This window comes from Trichechus manatus, unplaced genomic scaffold (genome assembly GCF_000243295.1).
Source record: "Trichechus manatus latirostris isolate Lorelei unplaced genomic scaffold, TriManLat1.0 scaffold00040, whole genome shotgun sequence".
NCBI classification, from domain to species: Eukaryota; Metazoa; Chordata; class Mammalia; order Sirenia; family Trichechidae; genus Trichechus; species Trichechus manatus.
The window spans coordinates 18,140,589-18,161,429 of NW_004443976.1; the positions used below are offsets into that span (position 1 = coordinate 18,140,589).

The 20,841-nt window shown below is 57.7% G+C and overlaps 1 protein-coding gene across 1 annotated transcript in view; it reads left to right on the forward strand.

The window, feature by feature from the left end:
• The window catches only part of MYO1C (myosin IC), a 21,171-nt gene extending 915 nt beyond the window's left edge, over positions 1-20,256 (forward strand). Inside the window, exons 2-32 of the mRNA XM_004376163.2 lie at positions 6,177-6,332; positions 6,452-6,567; positions 7,173-7,371; positions 7,451-7,531; positions 8,707-8,886; positions 8,971-9,069; positions 9,255-9,368; positions 9,456-9,527; positions 10,296-10,415; positions 10,531-10,613; positions 10,829-10,934; positions 11,033-11,113; positions 11,379-11,470; positions 12,881-12,975; positions 13,056-13,102; positions 13,233-13,313; positions 15,687-15,792; positions 15,894-16,011; positions 16,611-16,724; positions 16,798-16,874; positions 17,168-17,236; positions 17,333-17,417; positions 17,513-17,672; positions 17,959-18,042; positions 18,737-18,830; positions 18,921-18,976; positions 19,124-19,259; positions 19,337-19,407; positions 19,504-19,601; positions 19,713-19,812; positions 20,230-20,256. Of these exons, the coding sequence (XP_004376220.1) occupies positions 6,177-6,332; positions 6,452-6,567; positions 7,173-7,371; positions 7,451-7,531; positions 8,707-8,886; positions 8,971-9,069; positions 9,255-9,368; positions 9,456-9,527; positions 10,296-10,415; positions 10,531-10,613; positions 10,829-10,934; positions 11,033-11,113; positions 11,379-11,470; positions 12,881-12,975; positions 13,056-13,102; positions 13,233-13,313; positions 15,687-15,792; positions 15,894-16,011; positions 16,611-16,724; positions 16,798-16,874; positions 17,168-17,236; positions 17,333-17,417; positions 17,513-17,672; positions 17,959-18,042; positions 18,737-18,830; positions 18,921-18,976; positions 19,124-19,259; positions 19,337-19,407; positions 19,504-19,601; positions 19,713-19,812; positions 20,230-20,256 (3,117 nt within the window). The remainder of the gene's footprint in view (positions 1-6,176; positions 6,333-6,451; positions 6,568-7,172; positions 7,372-7,450; positions 7,532-8,706; positions 8,887-8,970; positions 9,070-9,254; positions 9,369-9,455; positions 9,528-10,295; positions 10,416-10,530; positions 10,614-10,828; positions 10,935-11,032; positions 11,114-11,378; positions 11,471-12,880; positions 12,976-13,055; positions 13,103-13,232; positions 13,314-15,686; positions 15,793-15,893; positions 16,012-16,610; positions 16,725-16,797; positions 16,875-17,167; positions 17,237-17,332; positions 17,418-17,512; positions 17,673-17,958; positions 18,043-18,736; positions 18,831-18,920; positions 18,977-19,123; positions 19,260-19,336; positions 19,408-19,503; positions 19,602-19,712; positions 19,813-20,229) is intronic.
• Positions 20,257-20,841: the final 585 nt, after the last annotated feature.

A 20,841-nucleotide genomic window follows, 5' to 3' on the forward strand; every position in this document is an offset into this window, starting at 1 on the left:
GCCGAGCCGGGCAGGCGCTGCTGTTCGGGAGGCGGGGGTCGCCGGCCCGGTGATCGCTGGGGACCGAGGGTCGGCTCGGTTCCATCCGCGCGGGGTCCAGGAGCCCGTGGCACCGGAACTCAGCCTGATGGGGACTTACTTTACTTGTCGGTAACGTGGGGGCGGGGAAAAGCGGTCCGGGGCGCCGGACCCAGGCATCCTGTGCGCCCTCCGGGCCCCCCCACCCCCCGCTGCCCTGCTCCGCCTCTCGGTTCCGGAGAAGCTGCCCGAGCCCTGCCCCTTCCCATTCTCCGCCCCCTGGGCCCTGCCGCTTGGATGCCCACCGCGCGCCTCGGCACGCGTGAGTGCGGAGGGTGGGGGGCTTGGAGATGAATGAGAGAATGAATGGGTGGCCCGCAGCCTTGCTCAACTCCCAGCGCATTCCGGTCTCTGCTCACACGCCCGGGCTCTGTGATTCATTCATTCATCCCGGCGTCCTCGAGGCGGTTACTGGCCTCATTGTGTGCCTATCCGGGTGTACACCCCAGGCCGGAGCAGTCTCCTGGAGAGACTGACGGGAAACTGGCGATTAGAGTGTGATACGATAAGGAGGGGGCTTTGTGTGTGGGGAGTCAGAAAGGGGTTCTGAGGGAGATGATACCTGACCTCAGTCTCCAAGGATGACTAAGAGTCAGTCAAGTGGGGGTGGGGGGAGGTGCTGGGCCTAGAAAGCTGCAGGTGCAAAGGCACGGAAGCCTAGAGAGCCACGTGTGGCTGGTAACAGGGTGCAAGCTCCTCCTGGCTGTGTGTAGTGTGGTGGGGGAGCAGGGGAGGGAAGGGACTGGAGAAGGCCACCCGATCAGTCACACTGGATCAGTCACATGGGAACGCAGGGGCCTGACCAGAAGCAGTGGGCTTGAAGGCCTCAGCTGGGTCCTGACAAGGAGAGCACCCAATAAACGTCCAATCTATTGACATTAGGTGTTAACTGATCAAATTTGCATTTTTAAATATCACAGGCCACTGTGGGCAAATGAATTGGAAGGAGAAAGGCAGAAAGGAGGCAGGGAGGCCAGTTAGGAGGCTGCTGCTATGGTCCAGGAGAGGAGCAGTGATGGAGGAGCAGGGGTGAGGATGTAGCAGGTGGTAAGTGCTTGGTGTGAGGAGCAGGGGTGAGGATTTAGCAGGTGGTAAGTGCTTGGTGTGAGGAGCAGAGGGAGGAGGGCAGGGCTTTTGATGCCAGGTCCATATGATGCAGCTGGAAGTGCCTCCCTCCTCTCTGATACTCTGACATAAAGAACATAAAAGTGCCTGTTTAATTTTGCTGGACCCCTCCCTCCCGAGTCAATGGTGTCGGGCAGGCCAAAGGCCCATGGTTCTGGTTTTGGAGTCGGAGTGTACAGCCCTCACTTGGGGCCCTGGGAGCAATCAAGGTAGAACCCCCTAACCCCCCATGTCCTCCTCCCCATTCCCGCTCACAACAGTCCTTGGTGGGACAGCCTGGCCCAGACCTAAGATTTGTCTGATAAATATAAATTGAGTACCTGCTCTGTGCCTGCACTGTGCTGCTGGTGAGTGAACCTGTGGTTGTCTTTCCCCTGCCCCAAGAGGCCATGAGGCTGCCTCAGTGGAATTCAGCTATAACAGCAGCCTGAGGTTCCTTAGAACAGCCCCCTCCAGATGAGTGTGGCCCTGGGCTGGGGGACCATATAAGGCTGCCCACTACCCTCCCCTGACCCACTTCCCCAGAGGTCAGGCTTGGGGACATCTGGCCCGCACTAGGTGAAGGGCACAGGATGACCCAGGGCTGCTGGGCCTGCCACATGGCCACAGTTCTGGGAACCACCTCCCCAGGTGCGAGGAGACCCAGCGATAGCCTTGGGAAATATGTCCTATGTTACTCAGGGACCATGACCCCACCCCAGCCAGCTCCTAAGCCCAAGGCTATGTTGGGGCCCCCAAAGGCCATGGCCCACTCCCTGGCTGCTACTCGCAAGACCTGCATGTCAATAGAGCCACACACTACCCACAGGGGCCTGTTCTGGGCACTGCAGTCAGGGGGTCACCGAAGCAGTTCACAGTCAGGCAGGATAGCCCTGGAAGTCCGTACAGAGAGACTGGGAAGTCAGGAGGAAGACACTGCACTAGGCTGGACTCTCCTCAGGGCAGCCCTGCAGGAGCAGCAAGTGCTAGGTTCCTGGGTGTTTCAATCCCATTCTTCCTTTTACTAGCCCCGAGATCTTGAACAAGTCACTTCATCTGCCCAACCTCAGCTTCCTCATATGTAAAATGCAGATGATAATACAGACCTTGTGGCCTGGCTAGGGCATTGAGGGGAATAACGGGAGAAGGCGCTCAGAACGCAAGAACGCCTGGCGCTGCAGCCTTTGCCGCGGTTTTTTCCCACCCTCGCCTTCCCCCTCTCCAGAGGCCCAAGCTTCCGACTAGGGGGGCGGGGGCGGGGCGGGGCCTGGGTGGCCGACGCGGGGGCAGGGCCGGCCCTCAGGCCCGCCCGCTGTTGGAGACGCCCCCTCCTTCCGCCGCCGGGCGGCGGCTGCGGGGGCGCCAGCGGGCATCCGGGGAATGCGGCGGCGAAGCTCGGGGTGGGTGGGTAGCCAGCCGGACCCCTCCGCGCGCGGATTCCCCTCATTCCAGCCGCTTGACGCGGCGGCTGGCGGGGCGGGCATTGCGGCCGCGAAGCTCCGCCTTGCTCTCCAGCCTGTTTCCCTCCGACACTCAACCCGCGGGCGCTGGGGCCCCCTCAGGCGCCGGGGGAGGAGAGGGTGCCGTACTCCTAGTGGGGGCTCTCTCAACCTTCCCCCACAGTCTGCAAATGCACTCCTCATTATTGGGTGGGTTGGAGGCTGGGTCCCCCGCTCCCTTCTGGATTTTAAACCCGGGGACACCGCGGAGGGCGCCGCCTCCCGCCCCGAGCCCGCGTCTGCCGGCGGCGTTTACCCTCCCAACCCCCCCTCCTCTTCCACCCATCTCCCAGCTGCGCGCGGCAGCACCCAGTCCCCTCGCCCTCTCCAAGGGTCCCATCTCCCAGCTGGCGCCCCCCGGCGGGGTCCCCCGGGCCGCGGCTCCGGCCAGGCTGTTGTTCTCGAGGTAATGAGGCTTCCCCACGAGGCCGCAGCCCGCACCTGCAGCAGCCTCACCCCTTCCCAGGGAGCCCGGGTCTGAGGGTGGGGCGCGGTGGGGCTTAGGGTCCTGTCCCTATTTCCGCCTATGACAAGTTAGTGTTCGCCGTTCTGCGCCTCGGGTTCCTTATCTGTCAGGTGTGGACAGGTACCTACCTCCAGGGCGCTTGAGAGCTCTTTATAACTGGCATAAACGCCTGAGGGGTTTTCCCCCCTAGGTAAGTGTGACCCAGCTGGCCCAGGATATGGCATTTAGTAGGTCTTCCCCAAGCATGTGTGGAATGAATGTCTGGCGGAGAGAAGGAAGGGCAGGGAGGGAAATGAGTTTACTGAAGGCCCGGGAGGTTCCTTGCGCTTTACCTTACCCTTCCCAACAACCCTTTTAGGCAGGTATTAACCTCATTTTGGAGCCCTGATGGCGCAGTGGTTATGAGCTACGCTGCTAACCAAAAGGTCAGCAGTTCGAATCCACCAGCTGCTCCTTGGAAACCCTATGGGACAGTTCTACTCTGTCTTATAGGGTCGCTATGAGTCAGAATCGACTCGACAGCAACGGGTTTAGCCCCATTTTAAGGATGAAGAAACAGTCTCAGATAAGTGACTTGCTGCAAGTCATACTGCTAGCAAGAAAAAGCCAAGCCCTTTCCAAGCTCTAGCAACCACCTTCCCACTAGCGGTCAGGTCTGAGCTAGAGTTCGGCCCCTGGGCCAAAGGGAGCCTGTGTCTCCTGAGGCCCCAGTGAGGATTGGAGCTGGCTTGGGAAGAAGGGAGCGTCCTGGAAGAGGGTGTGGAGTGATCCAGAGGGACAAGAGGGAGTGTCCCGCCTATAGCAGACGAAGAGATGAGGGGCCCTTGGAGCACACAGGCTCGTGTTGGGTTGTCTGGGATGGGGGGCAGAGGTATTGGCCTCAAATGCTGGAGGTCAGACGAGGATTTCCCATATGGGAAACAGACCTCCATAGGGGTCGAGGACACACTGCGCTCGCCTAGGACGCCCTGTGACCGTCCCCACTTTGGGGCGCGCTCTCCGTGCTGACGCGGGGGCCTAAAGAGAGTTTCTCCAGGCTTAAAGAGGCGGGGCCCGCCTCCAGATGTGTATGGGGGGGACCAGGTCCCACACGGAGGCTCCGCCCGCCTGGGCACGCCGGCCGTATTTGGACATTTCGTTCTATTTTTAACTTTTCCCGGGACTCGAGGTTGGAGCAAGGGGGGTGGGAGGGGAATCCTGCTTGCTCAGAGACCCACGGGCCTCAGCCCTCGTCCTGCGCCTGGCCTGGCTGCATAGCGTAGACATAAGCCCGGAAGTCAGTTCCGGGTCCGTATAGACGCGGCTGCCGCCCAGGTTCCGGGCCCCACCCTGGAACCAACGACGTCCCTCCTGGAAAACCTGACTCAGGCAGAGCCCCCGCCCGGCAGGAGCCCCGCCCCCGCGCCCGCCCGCCCCCAGCCGCGTGCGGGGGTCCACCTTAGTGCCCATCCCACCCTCACCCTTTGGAGAGGGACCCGAGGGTCCGAGTCCGGAGCGAGGTCCGGGAGCTCGGCGAAGTCCCGCGCTTCTGGGGCCCGCTCCGGGGGCGGCGCGGGGGCGGGCCGGCCCCTCCTTCTCTGACGCCGCCGCCGCCGCCGCCGAGTTCGGGCCCGAGCCCGAGAGCGGGGGCAGCAGAGCGGGGCGCCAGGCCGGCCGGGCAGTATGCGCTACCGGGCGTCGGTGAGCGGGGGTGGCGACCATCGCGGGGGTCGCGGGCGTCCTTCCCTACCTCGCGGCGCCGCCTGGGTCCCGCCAGGAAGCGGGCGCGGCCCAGGAATTTCGGGGTGGAAAAACGTCCCGGAAAGTTGCTGGGAGGAGGCCTAGGCGGGGAGCGCCACAGGGCGCTCGGACCCGGACTGGGAAAACAGCTCCCAGGGATGGCAGGGAGCACCGAGACCCTTTACCCGGAGGGCAAGTGGGCGGGGACTGCTGCCAGATTTGGCAACAGCTTTGGGGCTAGACTGGAGCGGGGAGAGGTGAGGGACTGGCTTGGGAGCCACAGGCCCCCGGGCCAGAGATCGGGGCTACATGGGGTCAGCGGAGTACTGGGGGCCTTTGGGATCTACACTGCCTACAACCACCTTGCTCTTCTCTGACCCTTGACACTCTTGGTCCTGTCAGTTTCCTAGAGCCCCTAGACCCTCTTTGAAGAGGAATCTGAGCCCTCGGGTTGTGGGGTGAGGGCTTTGCTGAGCCTGTATTCCCCCAACACCAGCTGGACTTTCTGTGGTGAAACCCCCATCCCCTTGAGGCCTCTGGGGACTTTCAGTGAAGGAGAATGTCTGGGGAGTCCAGCAGCTGGAGGGGAGGGAGTGGCCACAGAGATGGGAAGGAGGGCCACCCCCTTCTTGAAAGGGTTGAGCCTAGCTGGAGTGGGTAGCCCCTTGGGAATCCCTCTCCTCAGGCCTGAGGGTAGTCTCTTGCTTCTCCCTAGACACTCTCCTCATGGAGACTTTGGTGGGGGTAGGGGCGGAAGAGATAGCCCCACCTTGTCTGCAAAATACCCTGAGCCATTTGTCCTCCAAAGCACCTGTCACACGTGGCGCAGAGCTAAGGGACCTGAGGTCACCTGGTCTAACTCGCTCCTCTTACTTGAGAAGGAAGCCATCCAGAGAGGAGGGGATTTGCCCAAGGTCACGGAGCATTCTTCTCAGTATTCGGAGGAGTTCCTTCTCTTGACCCCTCTTTCTGCACACAAAACCAGTACCTTCCTGGGCTCAGTGGCCTTGCTCCCATGTCCTCCACGTCCTTTGTGCTCCAGGTGTCCTGTGTCCAGGTCTCATGTGCCCCCACATGGACTGTTTTGAGTGCCCTGTGTTCATTGTTTCCTCTGTCTGGTGTCCTGTGACCCAGGCCCTGTGCACCCAGCATGTTCCATGTCCTGAGTGTTCTGAGTCCTATGTCCAAGCCCCTTGTGGCCACATGCCCCTGGTTTTCCCTCTCAACCCCACAGGCCATGGTGGAGGGGGAGAATTGGCCTTGCCTTACCCTGCTGGCTGTAACCCTCTCCTATGGCTCATTCCCTGCAGGCCCTGGGCAGTGACGGGGTGCGGGTGACCATGGAGAGTGCACTGACCGCCCGTGACCGGGTTGGGGTACAGGATTTTGTGCTGCTGGAGAACTTCACCAGTGAGGCGGCCTTCATCGAGAACCTGCGGCGGCGGTTCCGGGAAAACCTCATTTATGTAAGGCCCAAGTGGGGAGATATCTGGGGTGCTGGGGGGCACAGATGCAGGGATGAGGGATAAGGGAGACACCAGGACCTCTAGGAGGAATGTACGACCTACTTCTCCCAACTCTCCAGACCTACATTGGCCCCGTCCTGGTCTCCGTCAACCCCTACCGGGACCTACAGATCTACAGCCGGCAGCACATGGAGCGTTACCGTGGTGTCAGCTTCTATGAAGTGCCCCCCCACCTGTGAGTGACCCCACTACCCCCACAGTGACCCCCCCATCTTTATCTGAGAGTGACCCCACCTCAACCCTCATTTTAAAATAATCCCCAACCTCCCACTGAGGATGAATCACTATTCATATCTGTGAGAAATTCCATAAGCCCTCATTCTAGAATGATCCCTAAGCCCTACCTGAAGTAAATCTCTCAACTCCATCTAGGAAGAACCTCACCAGCCCCCACCCCAACTCACATCCATGACTTATCTCCCAGCTCTACCTGGGTGTGGCCCCCTAACCTTCGTGACCCTCAGACTACCACCTATGAGGAACCCCCTAGTCCTACTTGTAAGTGACCCCAGCCTCTACCTGAGTGACCTCTAGCAGCCCCAGTCGTGAGCAGTCACCTCAATCCTCCCTCTGAAAGTAACCCCCCATCTTTAGCTGAAGGATCACCTTGACCACACCCATAAGAGACCCCCTAGGCCCCATCCTTAAGGGTCCACCCGACTCCCACCCACAAATGGTCTTCAACCAGATATGGGAGTGGACCTCCAGTCTCACCTGAGGGACCCCTCCAGCACCTGCAACCGCTTGACTCTCTACCTCCTGATGAGCCTCTGCCCCCAGGTTCGCAGTGGCAGACACTGTGTACCGGGCACTGCGCACAGAACGCCGGGACCAGGCCGTGATGATCTCTGGGGAGAGTGGGGCAGGCAAGACGGAGGCCACCAAGAAGCTGCTGCAGTTCTATGCGGAGACCTGCCCAGCCCCCGCACGGGGGGGTGCTGTGCGTGACCGGCTGCTGCAGAGCAACCCTGTGCTGGAGGTGAGGGGACAGCAGCATCTGAGAGGGGCTGGGGGAGAGGGAAATGCCAGGCGTTCCTCATACCCCTGCCCCCTTCTAGGCCTTTGGAAATGCCAAGACCCTGCGGAATGATAACTCCAGCCGCTTTGGGAAATACATGGACGTGCAGTTTGACTTCAAGGTACCTGTGGGTGTGTCGGGGGAGGGGGAGAGGGGCTCCCGTTCACCAGGTGCCCCCAGGCCAGGTCCAGCAAATATTTATTAAGTGCCTACTGTGTGCTAGGCACTGTTCCAGGTGCTGGCGGATGCAGCAGTGAAACAAAGCAGACAAAAATCCCTGCTCCTGGAGAGATACACGATAAACAAAAAATAACAAATTAGGTGACAAGGGTCACAGTGAAAAATAAAACGAAGTAAGGGGCAGGTAGTTGCAATTTTAAATAAGGTGAATAGGATGGCCGAGCAGACTATGCAGATACCTGGGGAGAGAGATTCTAGGCAGGGGGAATCGCCAATGCAAAGGCCCTGAGGTGGTAGCATGTTCACTATGTTCAAGGGACAGCAGGGAGGCCAGGGTGGCTGGAGAAGAGAGCAAGGGAGGCCAGAAGTGAGATAGGAAGGCCAGATGGTGCAGGTCCTTGTGGGTCTTTGTAAGAACTTTGATTTGCACTCTGAGTGGAAGGGGGGGCCACTGGAGGGATTTGAACAGGGATTTTCCTTTTAAAAGGATCACTGTGGCTCCTATGTTGACAATAGACTGTAGGGGGCCAGGACGGAAGCAGGGAACCAGTTAGGAAGTTGGTGTAATAATCTAGGTGACAGATGACGGTGGTTCAGACTAGTGTGGTGGCAGTGGAGGTAGTGAGCAGTGACTGGATTCCAGATATGTTTTGGAGATTAAGCCAGCAGGATTTTCTGTCTGATTCAGTATGGGTGTGAGAGAGAAAGAGGCTTCTTGGATGACCACAAACTTCTTGGTCTGAACGAGATGGATGGAATCACCATTGACCAGGAGGGGATGATACTGGGAGGAGCTAGTTTGAGGAGGGGGAGATTAGGAGGTCAATTGTAGGCCTTCTGTGTTTGAGATACCTATTGGGCATCCAAGTGGAGCTGCCAAGTAGGTCATGTCTCCATGACAACCCCTTGAAGTGGGGTTCAATCTCCCCATTTCTTAGATGCAGAAACTGAGGTCAGAGGGGGTGACTTGCCTGAACCCACACAGCTAGTGGCAGAGCTGGAATTAGAGCCCAGGTCTGGCTGATTTCAAAGCCTAGGAATGCATGGGAGAGAAGAGAAGATGAGCCCTACTCCCCAGTGCCCCTGACCTGTCCCTGTGCCCTCCCCTGCCCACAGGGTGCCCCCGTGGGTGGCCATATCCTCAGTTACCTCCTGGAGAAGTCCCGGGTGGTGCACCAGAATCACGGTGAGAGGAACTTCCACATCTTCTACCAGCTGTTGGAGGGGGGCGAAGAGGAGACGCTACGCAGGCTGGGCTTGGAGCGGAACCCCCAGAGCTACTTGTACCTGGTGAAAGTGAGTGGCTGGCAGGCAGGGCAGATGCCACGCAGAGGGCACAGTGCCAGCAGGACTGGTAACCCAACTATGCCCTTCCTCTAGGGCCAGTGTGCCAAAGTCTCCTCCATCAATGACAAGAGTGACTGGAAGGTGGTCAGGAAGGCTCTGAACGTCATCGACTTCACTGAGGATGAAGTGGAGGTGAGGCTCTGCTGGCGACCCTCCCTTTCCTCTTGTCACACCCTGAAAGTCACCTTCTGCCTTTAGAACCCATGTCCATTTATAGCCCTCTTCTCTCACATGCTATTCCCTGCTCCATCTGACCACCCGCTAGTCGCCTTGTGCCCCTCCTGGGACCCCCACCTGTCCCCTGCCCCCTCCCCCAGGACCTACTGAGCATCGTGGCCAGTGTCCTGCATTTGGGCAACATCCACTTTGCTGCCAATGAGGAGAGCAATGCCCAGGTCACCACTGAGAACCAGCTCAAGTATCTGATCAGGGTGAGTGGAGTGGGCAGAGGGTGAGGGGAAGGGCAATGGGGCCAGAGGGGTGCACCCTCACCATGCCCACGCTCCCACCCTTGGCAGCTCCTTGGTGTGGAAGGCTCGACGTTGCGGGAAGCCTTGACACATAGGAAGATCATCGCCAAAGGAGAAGAGGTGAGGCCGAGCCTTTGCCTTAGAAGGTGTGTGGGAGGGAGATGTGTGGGTGTTCCATGGCAGCCCTCCACCCCGCAGCACTCCCCCATCCTCTGGTCTGCTCAGCTGGCCCTCTCAGCCATGCTGGAGGGACCCAAGGCAGGTGCTGTCTGTCGGGTCAAGCGGTGCCTTTGTGGTGGAATTCTCACCTTCCATGCAGGAGACCCAGATTCCATTCCCGGCCAGTGCACCTCAAGTGTAGTTACCATCCACCTGTCAGTGGAGGCTTATCTATTGCTATGATGCTGAACAGGTTTCAGGGGACTCGGAAGAAAGGCCTGGTGATCTACTCCCAAAAATCCGCCAACGAAAACCCTATGGATCACAACGGTCCTATCTGCAACCAATTGTGGGGATGGTGCAGGACTGGGCAATGTTTCACTTCCATTGTGCGCGGGGTCGCCATGAGTCGGGGGCTGACTCCATGGCAACTAACAACAATCTATTGGCTTAGAGGCACAATGAGCTGGCTAAGGTCACGAACAAAGAGGGTGACAGTCAGATTGCAACCAAGACTCCTACCTTCAGGAATGAGACCTGTTGTCCCTTTATCACCTTCTCTCTGGTGTGGCCGCTGTGTCCTCCCCGATACCCACCCGCAACTAGGGTCACTGGGAGTGGGGCAGGCAGGTAGTCCTAGTTTCCTGGTCTTCTGCTTGATCCTGAAGGGAAAGTGGAACGCGGAGGCGGTCTGGGTGTTCATTTCCCTGTCTTGCCCTACACCTGCAGCTCCTGAGCCCACTGAACCTGGAACAGGCCGCATACGCGCGAGATGCTCTTGCCAAGGCTGTATACAGTCGCACTTTCACCTGGCTGGTTGCGAAAATCAACAGGTCACTGGCCTCCAAGGTGAGGGCTCAACCCAGGCTGCTTCCAAGGTAGCAGGGAGGGCAGTCCAGGGAGAATGGGGACTGGGAGTCCGCAAATGTTGAATCCATACTCTCAATTGAATGACTGGCCCTAGGACACTGAGAGCCCCAGCTGGCGGAGCACCACAGTCCTTGGGCTCCTGGACATTTATGGCTTTGAGGTGTTTCAGCACAACAGGTCAGTGCCAGCCTCCCTCTGCCTGTCTGTCCTCCTATCTCCCCTACCCTGGCCCCTCTCTCTGTCCCCCTGCTTCTCTCATTCCTGCCTGATACTCCCCAGACACCTTGGTCCTGCTCTGTGTTTCTTACCTTAGCTGTCAGGGGTCCGGGCCCATCTTTCCCCTGCTCCTGCATCCCCCTTGAGCTCCTGTGGGTCTTCTATTTCCCTCCCAGCTTTGAACAATTCTGCATCAATTACTGCAACGAGAAGCTGCAGCAGCTCTTCATCGAGCTCACCCTCAAGTCCGAACAGGAGGAATATGAGGCTGAGGGCATTGCGGTGAGTGCATGAACCCCAGGAAGCCCAGGCACTGGGGCCTCCCAGGGAGAGGGCACTAGGACCCCATGACAATGCCTTCCTGCCCTTTGACCCCTTAGTGGGAGCCTGTCCAGTATTTCAACAATAAGATCATTTGTGACTTGGTGGAGGAGAAGTTCAAGGGCATCATCTCCATTTTGGTGAGTCCTCTACTCCTTCAAGACCTCACGGACACCACCCCTTCCTCTTTCTCTCCGGGCCTGTCCACAGGGTCAGAGCTTGGGGCTGAGGGGGGGACAGGCCAGGGCTGTGTGTGGAAGGTGAGATCTGGACACATTCTGAGGGCGACTCCTTATGAGCTGCCCCTGCCCCCTGTGTCTGTGCTCCCCGTACTGTGCCCCTGAACCTCCTGTGCTCCGCAGCCCCTCCCCCAGCATATCCCTCACCCTATCCCACATCCCCCAGGATGAGGAGTGTCTGCGCCCTGGGGAGGCCACGGATCTGACCTTCCTGGAGAAGCTGGAGGACACCATCAAGCACCATCCACACTTCTTGACGTGAGTTGGGCTGCCGGGCTGCTAGGGGCGAGGGCCCGTTTGCGCAGAGCCTGTGGAAGGCTCTGTCCCCCTAACCCCCTGCACACAGGCCCACTCACACACCATCCCTGCAGTCTTGGTGGAAGTCAGGAGACCCCAGAGAGTTGGAAATGGCTACAGACTCCTAAAACACCAGCCACAAGGAGATAACCAGGGAGGTGCTAAGTAAGGACAGTCACGCTGAGCCGCAGCTCACACCATGTCCACGAAGAAAGAAGCCAGCGGCATGGCTTCCTACTGATTCTTTTTTGAGAATCGAACTTGTTAAGATATGTTTTAGCTTCCTTATTTGGAAATTGCTTTTTATTTAAGAGGGGGATAGCAACAGAATCAGGCACCTCTGTCCCAGCTCTGACCTATGATTCTGTGCGTATCTCCTCTAACCTACAGCACCCCTTGAAGGAGGTGCCCTTGGTGTTGGCTCCATTTTACTGAGGCTCAAAGAGGTGACTTCACTTGCCCAAGGTTATCACATGTCTTGTAAGTTACAGAGCTGGGACTCAGTCCCAAGGCTGTCTGATAGCAAAGCCCTGGACATTTTGTTTGCTTAGTAATATATTAAAAACATGTTTCTGACTATAAAAATAGCATTGCTCATTAGAGAAAAGCCAGAATGTGTGCACAAGTCACTTGTAATCCTGCCCCCAGAGGTCATCACTGTTAACAATTTGAGGCATTTCCTTCCTGTCTTTTTCTATACATTTTTTTTTCATAGTAGAGAACTCATTGTGTATAAGGCTCAGGATAAGTTATATCCTGAGTATTTTCCTGTATCATCAAACAGAAAAATTTCCTCAAAACACTTCCTGCAATGGCTGCGTGGTCCTTTAACCCATGATGTGCCGCCACCCTCACCCAGCTTTTGGGGCCCCTGGCCAGCCTCCGGGTTTCTGCTAGAATAACAAGGCTGCCACAAATATCTTCGTGTCTGTATTTTTGATTAATTGCTTGGAATACTTCTTAAAAGCAGAAGATGGGCTAAAGGGTATCAACATGCTTAAGACTTAAGTAATCTCTTGGGAGAAGATTCTATTCTTAAAATGTAGTGAGCAGCTCTCAGCCTTCTGAGCAGAGTCACGCAATAGCTAGAGACAAAGAAAGTAGCCCCCACCCAGCGTGACCTGGCAGTCCAGAGGCCTGCGTCCCAGTCCTGGCACTGTGTGACCCTGGATGAGGCTGTCTGCCTCCCCGAGCCTCTGTAGTCTCCTGATGATGACACCTGCCCCTTCTAACAGCACAGTCTGACGTGGACGACCCTGGAGCGTGCCTACTCCTTACTGGATGACTGGTTCCTGCTCTTGAAGTCTCCTTAGCAGGCAGGTGCCTGGCTCAGGCCAGCAAACTGTAGCTTCCTCTCCCTGCCATCCCCAGGCACAAGATGGCCGACCAGCGGACCAGGAAATCTCTGGGCCGCGGCGAGTTCCGCCTTCTGCATTATGCTGGGGAGGTGACCTACAGCGTGACTGGTGAGGATCCTGGGGCTGGGTCCCCACAGGGGCCAGGGCAGAGGGCTGTCCCTCACCTCACATCTGCTGTCCCCTCCCAGGGTTTCTGGATAAGAACAACGACCTTCTCTTCCGGAACCTGAAGGAGGTGAGGAGGACTGGGGGAGGGGGAGGCGCCTGAGGTGGGGGGAGCCCACACCTCTGTGTGCACATCTGTTCCAGGAATTTGTTCTTTCTGCCTCTGTCGTCCCCCCTGACACCCACCTGTGCCCTCACAGACCATGTGCAGCTCGGAGAATCCCATTATGAGCCAGTGCTTCGACCGGAGTGAACTCAGTGACAAGAAGCGGCCAGAGACGGTGTGGAGCTGTGGGACCAGAGGGGGCGCACGCACGCTTGTGTGTGTGTGTGTAAATGAGCATTTGCATGATCTGGGAGTTTGGCAGTGCTCGTGAGCTTGTGTGTTTGTTGGTGCCCGTGTGTACATCTGTGTGTCTGTATGAGACTGCCCGTGGGTGCGTTTGTGCCTGTGTATACACCTGTCTATGTGGGCACTCACGTGTGTTCACATGCCTCTGTAGGTACTATGTGTGTGCATCTGTCTCTGTGTGCACTATGTGTACACCTATCTTTGGTGCCCATGTGTGTACACCTGCCTGTGTCTGAACATCTGTGTGTATACTTGTCTCTGTGTGTGCACTTCTGCGCATTTACTCACTAAGCAGACATTCACTGCAGGAATTGCTAAGCACCAAGGATACAAAAATGAACAGGTGCCCTCACACAATGTGCATGGGGTCCTTTGGAAACTTAGGAAAGAGAGTGGCAAACTGTGCCTGAGGGAGTAGAAGAGGCAAGGCGATCAGGGAAGTCTTCCTGGAGGAGGAGACATTTGAGATAATTTAGGGATGAGTAGGCGCATGGCGGGAGCCCTGGTGGCACAGTGATTAAACACTTGGCTGCTAACCTAAAGGTCAACAGTTCAAACCACCAGCTGCTCCATGGGAGAAAGGTGTGACAGTCTGCTTCTCTGAAGATTTACAGACTTGGAAACTATGAGGCAGTTCTACTCTTTCCTGTAGTATCTCTATGAGTCAGAATCGACTTGATGGCAGTGGGTTTGTTTTGGGTTTTTAGGTGCATGCCAAATGAACCTATAGAAGGGCATTGCAGGCAGTGAGGGACCAGTATAGGCACACAGACAGTCCCAAAAAGGCCAGGAGAGTGGCATCATCAAGGAGAGGGTGGGGAAAGGCAGGTGTGGCCCATGGTGCCAGATGCCAGGAGAGCTCTGTGAACTGAGGACAGAGGCGGGGCTGTTGGGCTGGCAAGAGGACAGCCAGGGCAGCTCCAGTAGGAGAGAACTTAGGCGTGAGGTAGAGGCGAGTGCTTCAGGCTGGGACATGTTTGGGAGGGAGTCGCGGAGGCAGTGTGTTGCCCGGGGTCTGGCTCCCAGGGACCCCACCCTCTACTGCTTTCCCCTAGCCCTCTCCCTGAGCACCCTCATCTTCCCACCCTCACTGAGGACGCCTGCATGCCTGCTCCTGCCCAGGCCTTTCCAGCAAGCCACAGATTCATGTATCCAGTCATCTCCCCGACATGGCCCCTGGGCACCCCAGACTCCACTGGTCTATAATGGCCCCTTGGCTGCCCAGCCCCCCAGTCCTGCTCTTTCTGTGTCCCCAACTCAGGACAAGGATCACTCTCTACCCAGTCTCCCAGGCCAGAAACCTGGGCATTATCCCTGACTTCACTCCTCCATCCAAGCAACTATGGGATTTTCTGTTTCCTGAATACTTCTCAGCTCCTTCCCTTGGCCCCGGCCCCATAACCACTGGTGCAGTTCAGTCCTTGTTACCTCTCCTCTGAGCCGGCCAGCCTCCTCTCTGGTCTCCCAGCTTCCCATCTATCCCTACTGCCCATCCTCCACATATGTGCTGTAATAATATTCCAAAATGCATATCTGTCCCTGTCACTCCCTCACTCCACAGTCCTTGTTGGCCCCCTATTTCCCTCAGTCTCCCTGATGTGATTCTCGAGTCCTGCCATGATTCTGCCTCTGCCAGCCTCCGTAACCCCATCTGCATCCCTTCACTGCTTGTAGCTCCCTGCATACACTAAGCCTGTGCTCAGGCTGTCCCTCTGCCTGTCTCATCTCTTCCTACTGGCTATCTCCTGCTTATCCTTGAAATCTCAGCTGACGAGTCATTTCCTTCAGAAGGACTTTCCTGATGCTCCCTACTACACAGACTGGATTAGTTGCCCTTCCTTGATGCTCCCAGAATCCCTGGATTTCTGGATTGCGAGTCTTTGCTGAGAAGTCTGCTTTCCCCACAGGCCCGAGGTGCCTGATGGTCCTGCAGAGCAGTGTTCAGAGATACTGGTTGAATATATAGGGTTAGGAGATATTGTTTAGGAACTCAGCCATGAAGTTCCAGAAAAAAGAAAGGGTGTTTGCCAAAGGGAGATTTGGGGAGGCCTGAGCAGGATTTTTAGGGTATGAAGTAAGGTTCCTAAGTCAAGGTCTGTAGCCCAGCAGGAGGGTTATGGGGTGAAATCTGGCCCTTCTTCTAGTGTGAGGGAGGGGTGGTGGTAGGAGAGGAGGGAGGGCCCAAGCAGAGGGGTGGGGCCGTTGTAGGAATGGTGCTGCCGTGTGCAGGGAGGGGCCACTGCACGGGTCAGCAGCCTCAGCACAGCTCCAGCCAACCTTCCGTCCACCCTTGACCCACCAGGTTGCCACCCAGTTCAGGATGAGCCTCCTGCAGCTGGTGGAGATCCTAAAGTCCAAGGAGCCCGCCTACATCCGCTGCATCAAGCCCAATGATGCCAAGCAGCCCGGTAGGTGCCTCCCATCCCAGGGCCTGTGTGCGAGGCCTCCCCTGCAGGGGACATTGCCAGTGCCAGGCCACTGACCACCCCTCTCCGCCCCCCGCCACCAGGCCGCTTTGACGAGGTCCTGATCCGGCACCAAGTGAAGTACCTGGGGCTGATGGAGAACCTGCGCGTGCGCAGAGCCGGCTTTGCCTATCGTCGCAAATACGAGGTTTTCCTGCAGAGGTGGGACAGGGCCTGGCTCCCAGCCAGGGAGAAGGGTTGGAGGAGGGTAGGCTAGCCTCACTGGAGCCTCCTAGATGCCGTAGGGAAGGACAGGGATTCTCAGCCCCATTTCAGAGGTGAGGACACTGAGGCTCTGAGCTGTGGAACCCCTCCATGCTGCGTGCCTGATGTCAGCCCTACAGAAAGAACACCAGGCTGTGTAGGCCCTGCCCTCACAGAGAACCTGGTTGGGGGTACCTGAGGCGTGTATCCACACACCTATCCCCAGAGGCAGAGGTAGCAAGCCTGCAAGGAGGACAGCTTCCAAGAAGCCCAGAGAAGATAGTGAAGTTTTGTGGTTATCCCAAGTTAGAGGCCTGGGGAGTCTCATAGTGTGAATTTCACTTCTAACACATGGCCTTAGGCAGATAACATGGCCTCAGTTTCCTCATATTGAAAATAGAACAGTAACAGAAAAACCTCCCAGGCTTTCTGTGGGTTGTGAATAAGTCAGTGTGTGCACCCAGCAGGTGCCCAGGGAAAAACTTGTTTGAGCCCCCAGAGAAGGGTGCTGTCTGGGCCAGAGACTGGGGTGCATTCCTGCTTCTCCCCATTCCCAGGTACAAGTCGCTTTGCCCAGAGACATGGCCCACATGGGCAGGGCGGCCCCAGGATGGGGTGGCTGTGCTGGTCAGACACCTCGGCTACAAGCCAGAGGAGTACAAGATGGGCCGGTGAGTGGTGCCCATGGTTGGTGGGTGGGGGAATTGGGGGGTAACCAGGGTCTGACCTCTGATGCCTTCCCAGGACCAAGATCTTCATCCGCTTCCCAAAGACCCTGTTTGCCACAGAGGATGCCCTGGAGGTCCGGCGGCAGAGCCTGGGTGAGAAGGGCCCACCCTTCCTGGCCCATTGGAGTCCATTCTAAGGAGCAGGGAAGGGGTCACTGCATTTGAGCTCCTCCAGGAAATTCAGCTCTCCTCCTCCATACCATCTCCCACTCCTGCCATCTGCCCTGCACCCCGGATGCAAACTCTGAGCATGTTCTACATGCGGATACTCCCTTCTTCTCACTTTCATTTACTGGCCCCTATTTATCCTCTCACTTACTGGCTCTGACAGTGCCTGCCTAGGATCCCCTGAGCTCTGGCCAATTCACTTTCTTTTTCACCCACAGCCACGAAAATCCAGGCTGCCTGGAGGGGCTTTCACTGGCGGCAGAAATTCCTCCTGGTGAAGAGATCAGGTTTGGGAGCCCAGGGGTCTTCTGGAGGGGCAGGGTCTGGGGTTAGGGTGCACCACCGTGGTGAGGGTGTAGAGGTCAGCCATTTGGTCTCTGCAGCTACCTGCATCCAGTCGTGGTGGCGTGGAACGCTGGGTCGGAGGAAGGCAGCCAAGCGGAAGTGGGCAGCAGAGACAATCCGGCGGTGAGCGCCAGGGCACCATGAGGGGCTGCAGAACAGGGTGTGTTGGGGGTTCCTTTGCCAGGCTTCTTACCCCTACCCTTTGGGCCCCACCCCAGGCTCATTCGTGGCTTCATCCTGCGCCATGCACCCCATTGCCCCGAGAATGCCTTCTTCCTGGACCATGTGCGTACCTCTTTTTTGCTCAACCTGCGGCGGCAGCTGCCCCGGAACATCCTGGACACCTCCTGGCCCACGCCCCCACCTGCCCTGCATGAGGTCTGTAGGCCACCCCTGCTGAGTTAGGGACTATCAAAGCACTCACTTGTTGTGGGGCCCTGACAGTTGTGTGGCCCCAGGAGCTGTCAAGGAGGAGGGCTTCCTGAAGGAGGGAGACTGGAGCTGGGCCTTGAAGAATGCGTTCTTTTCAGAGAAATGACTCAGGAATAGGGACATTGTCCAGGGGCATTGCTTAGGCAAAGGCCTGGCATTGGGAACATGTCTGACGTCTCAGAGGGAAGGGAGCCAAGCTGTCTAGGTGCTCTAACCTCACCCTTTCCCACAGGCCTCGGAGCTTCTACGGGAGTTGTGCATGAAGAACATGGTATGGAAATACTGTAGGAGTATCAGCCCTGAGTGGAAGCAGCAGGTATGGAGAGCAGGGAGACAGATGTGGACTAAGAAGTGGGTGAGGGGAGCCATGGGCATCCCACAAAGCATTTCACCCCTGATGCACCGTGCCACCGCAAACAGATGCCAGCCCCTCTTTGGCCTGATGTGTGGAGACTGAAGTGGATTTTGGGTTGGCAAATAGAGTTCATCTAGTGAGCCAGCTCCACTTGATTGGTCAAGGCTGCCCAGAGCCCTGTGTTGAAAAGGCCCCTGTGTTCCAGTGCCAGGATCAATTGGTCATGCCTGACATGGTTACCAGGACAGGCAGTGGTGGCTAATGTACCATATGTTTGTCAGCCTGGTAGTGGATGATGTTAAAGGACTCCCCCAGCTCGGAGAACCTATAGTTTTGAGTATGAGCAGTCAGCCAGCTAGCTTCAAGATCCTAGGCCAGAGCTGAGTCTCAAGGGCCCTAGGGCCTGATATGGTGGGGAATCATCCCCAGAGTTGGGCTGTTATGACCTCTCTGGGGCACTGTCAGCCTCGGTTGGTGGGGGGAGGGGGTAATGAAAGGGAGGAACTGATAGAAGAGCTGGTGGCAGGGCTCAGCCTCCTGGTGTTGGGACCAGAAAGAGGATGAGGGGGAGGCTATCTCAGTTCCTGAGGCTGGGCCTGCCCCCTCTTGATGGGCCCCACTCCCTCTTGCCCCCTTCCCCGGCTTATCTCCTCAGCTGCAGCAAAAGGCCGTGGCCAGTGAGATCTTCAAGGGCAAAAAGGATAATTACCCCCAAAGTGTCCCGAGGCTCTTCATCAGCACACGGCTCGGTGAGGCCCTAACATTCCAGTACTGGGCCCTTCATCCTCCCAGGTTTCTCTCTCCTCCTCTCACCTCTGTCTCCCCGATCTGGGTTGCAGGTACAGATGAGATCAGCCCCAAAGTGCTGCAGGCCCTAGGCTCTGAGCCCATCCAGGTAAGACCTGCCTGCAGCCCTCAGTCCAGCATATTTCTGCTGCCCAGAGGCTGGATGAGGGGGTCAGGGCATGGGCAGAGGGTGAGGAGGTTGTCCCTGGAGGCCCCTCAGCCCCTCCCCTGTCCTCACCCCACCCTCTGTTCCCAGTATGCAGTGCCTGTAGTGAAATATGACCGCAAGGGCTACAAGCCTCGCCCCCGGCAGCTGCTGCTGACACCCAGTGCCGTGGTCATCGTGGAGGATGCCAAAGTCAAGCAGAGGATCGATTACGCCAACCTGACCGGTGAGCCAGAGTTCAGGGCTGTGGAAGGAGAGCCCAGCTCTGACCCTTGAACCCTGACCTCTGCCCTCCCCCCTCAGGGATCTCCGTCAGCAGCCTGAGCGACAGCCTCTTTGTGCTTCATGTACAGCGTGAGGACAATAAGCAGAAGGTGCTCTTTTGGAGACTGGGAGGCAGGGCAGGGGTGGGGTCCTTCCTCTAGCTCTGGACAAGGCCTGACCCCCCCCCCCGAATTTGGGCACCCCAGGGGGACGTGGTGCTGCAGAGTGACCATGTGATTGAGACACTGACTAAGACGGCCCTCAGTGCCGACCGTGTGAACAACATCAACATCAACCAGGGCAGGTAAGGCGAGTGGGGTAGTAAATGGGCCGTGTGCGTGCACAGGGATGGGACAGCGGCCCTTGGAGAGGTTCTGTCCCCGTGAAGAGTCCTCATGTGCTCCCTTCCCTCCAGCATCACATTTGCAGGGGGCCCCGGCAGGGATGGCATTATCGACTTCACACCCGGCTCGGAGCTGCTCATCACCAAGGCCAAGAACGGGCACCTGGCTGTGGTAAGTGGGGCCTGGTAGGCCATGGCCTGCTTTCCTGCCAGTAGCTTGATGGCTGGGGTGGAGCCTCAGATGACCAAGCCTTCCTTGGCACCTCACCCGTGGGATTCAGTCCATCAAGCTCCACACACTGGCCCCTTCATCCCATTGCCCACCCACAAGGACTAGAGACGGGCCATTTGATGCCCAGGGTACAGAGGTCATAAAGATGGCAGTATAGGGAGGTGGCGAAGACCCAGAGTGATGGGAGGGGGTGCTGGGCGGGAGGACGGGCCCACGCTGGTTAGGCAGAGCCTCCCAGGACTGAGGCCACAAGGCCCCCCAGCCCCCTGCTACGTGCATCTCACTTGTGAATACAAGCGCTGGGAGCACCTTCCATCTACTTCCCGCTCACAGCCTGGGCTTCTCCTCTGCCCTCAGGTGGCCCCACGACTGAATTCTCGGTGATGAAGGTGCCCACTGGACCCCCCCTTTCATCCCCCAGTGCTTTGCTTATCCCCTCCTCCCCTTCCCAGTACCAAAGACTCGAGCTTCCAGACAGGGACCCAGGGACACCTGGAAGCCCACCTGCAAACTCCTGCCTCCTGCTCACCCCTCTCTCAGGGGAGTCAGGGGGCCAGGGAGCAACCCCAGAAGTGGGCCAGGCTGGGCCACAGCAATAGGAAAGCTGGGACCGGAGTGAGCTGTGCCAGCCCACCGCTGATGCCAAATATTTGAGAGAAGGGAACTTTGCTGAGGTTTTCTCTATAGGAAACTGTTTTTTAAAAAAGACATTTCCCCACCCCGAGACACACTGGATGTGTTCTCCCTGACTCCAGCAGGACAGGGAATGCAGCTGAGAGGTGGGGCAGGCCGGGCTCTGGTGCCCTCTCCCCTGCCCAGGCCCCCCTCTCCTCCTCGTTCCCCTTGGCACCCTGTCTGTCTTTCTGTCTGCCTGCCTGTCTGCCTACCTGCACCCTTTGCAACCCACTCCAACCTCCCCCTGGGGGCTGAGACCACCCTTGCCTGCCCCCCTCTTCCTGCCTTAAGGAT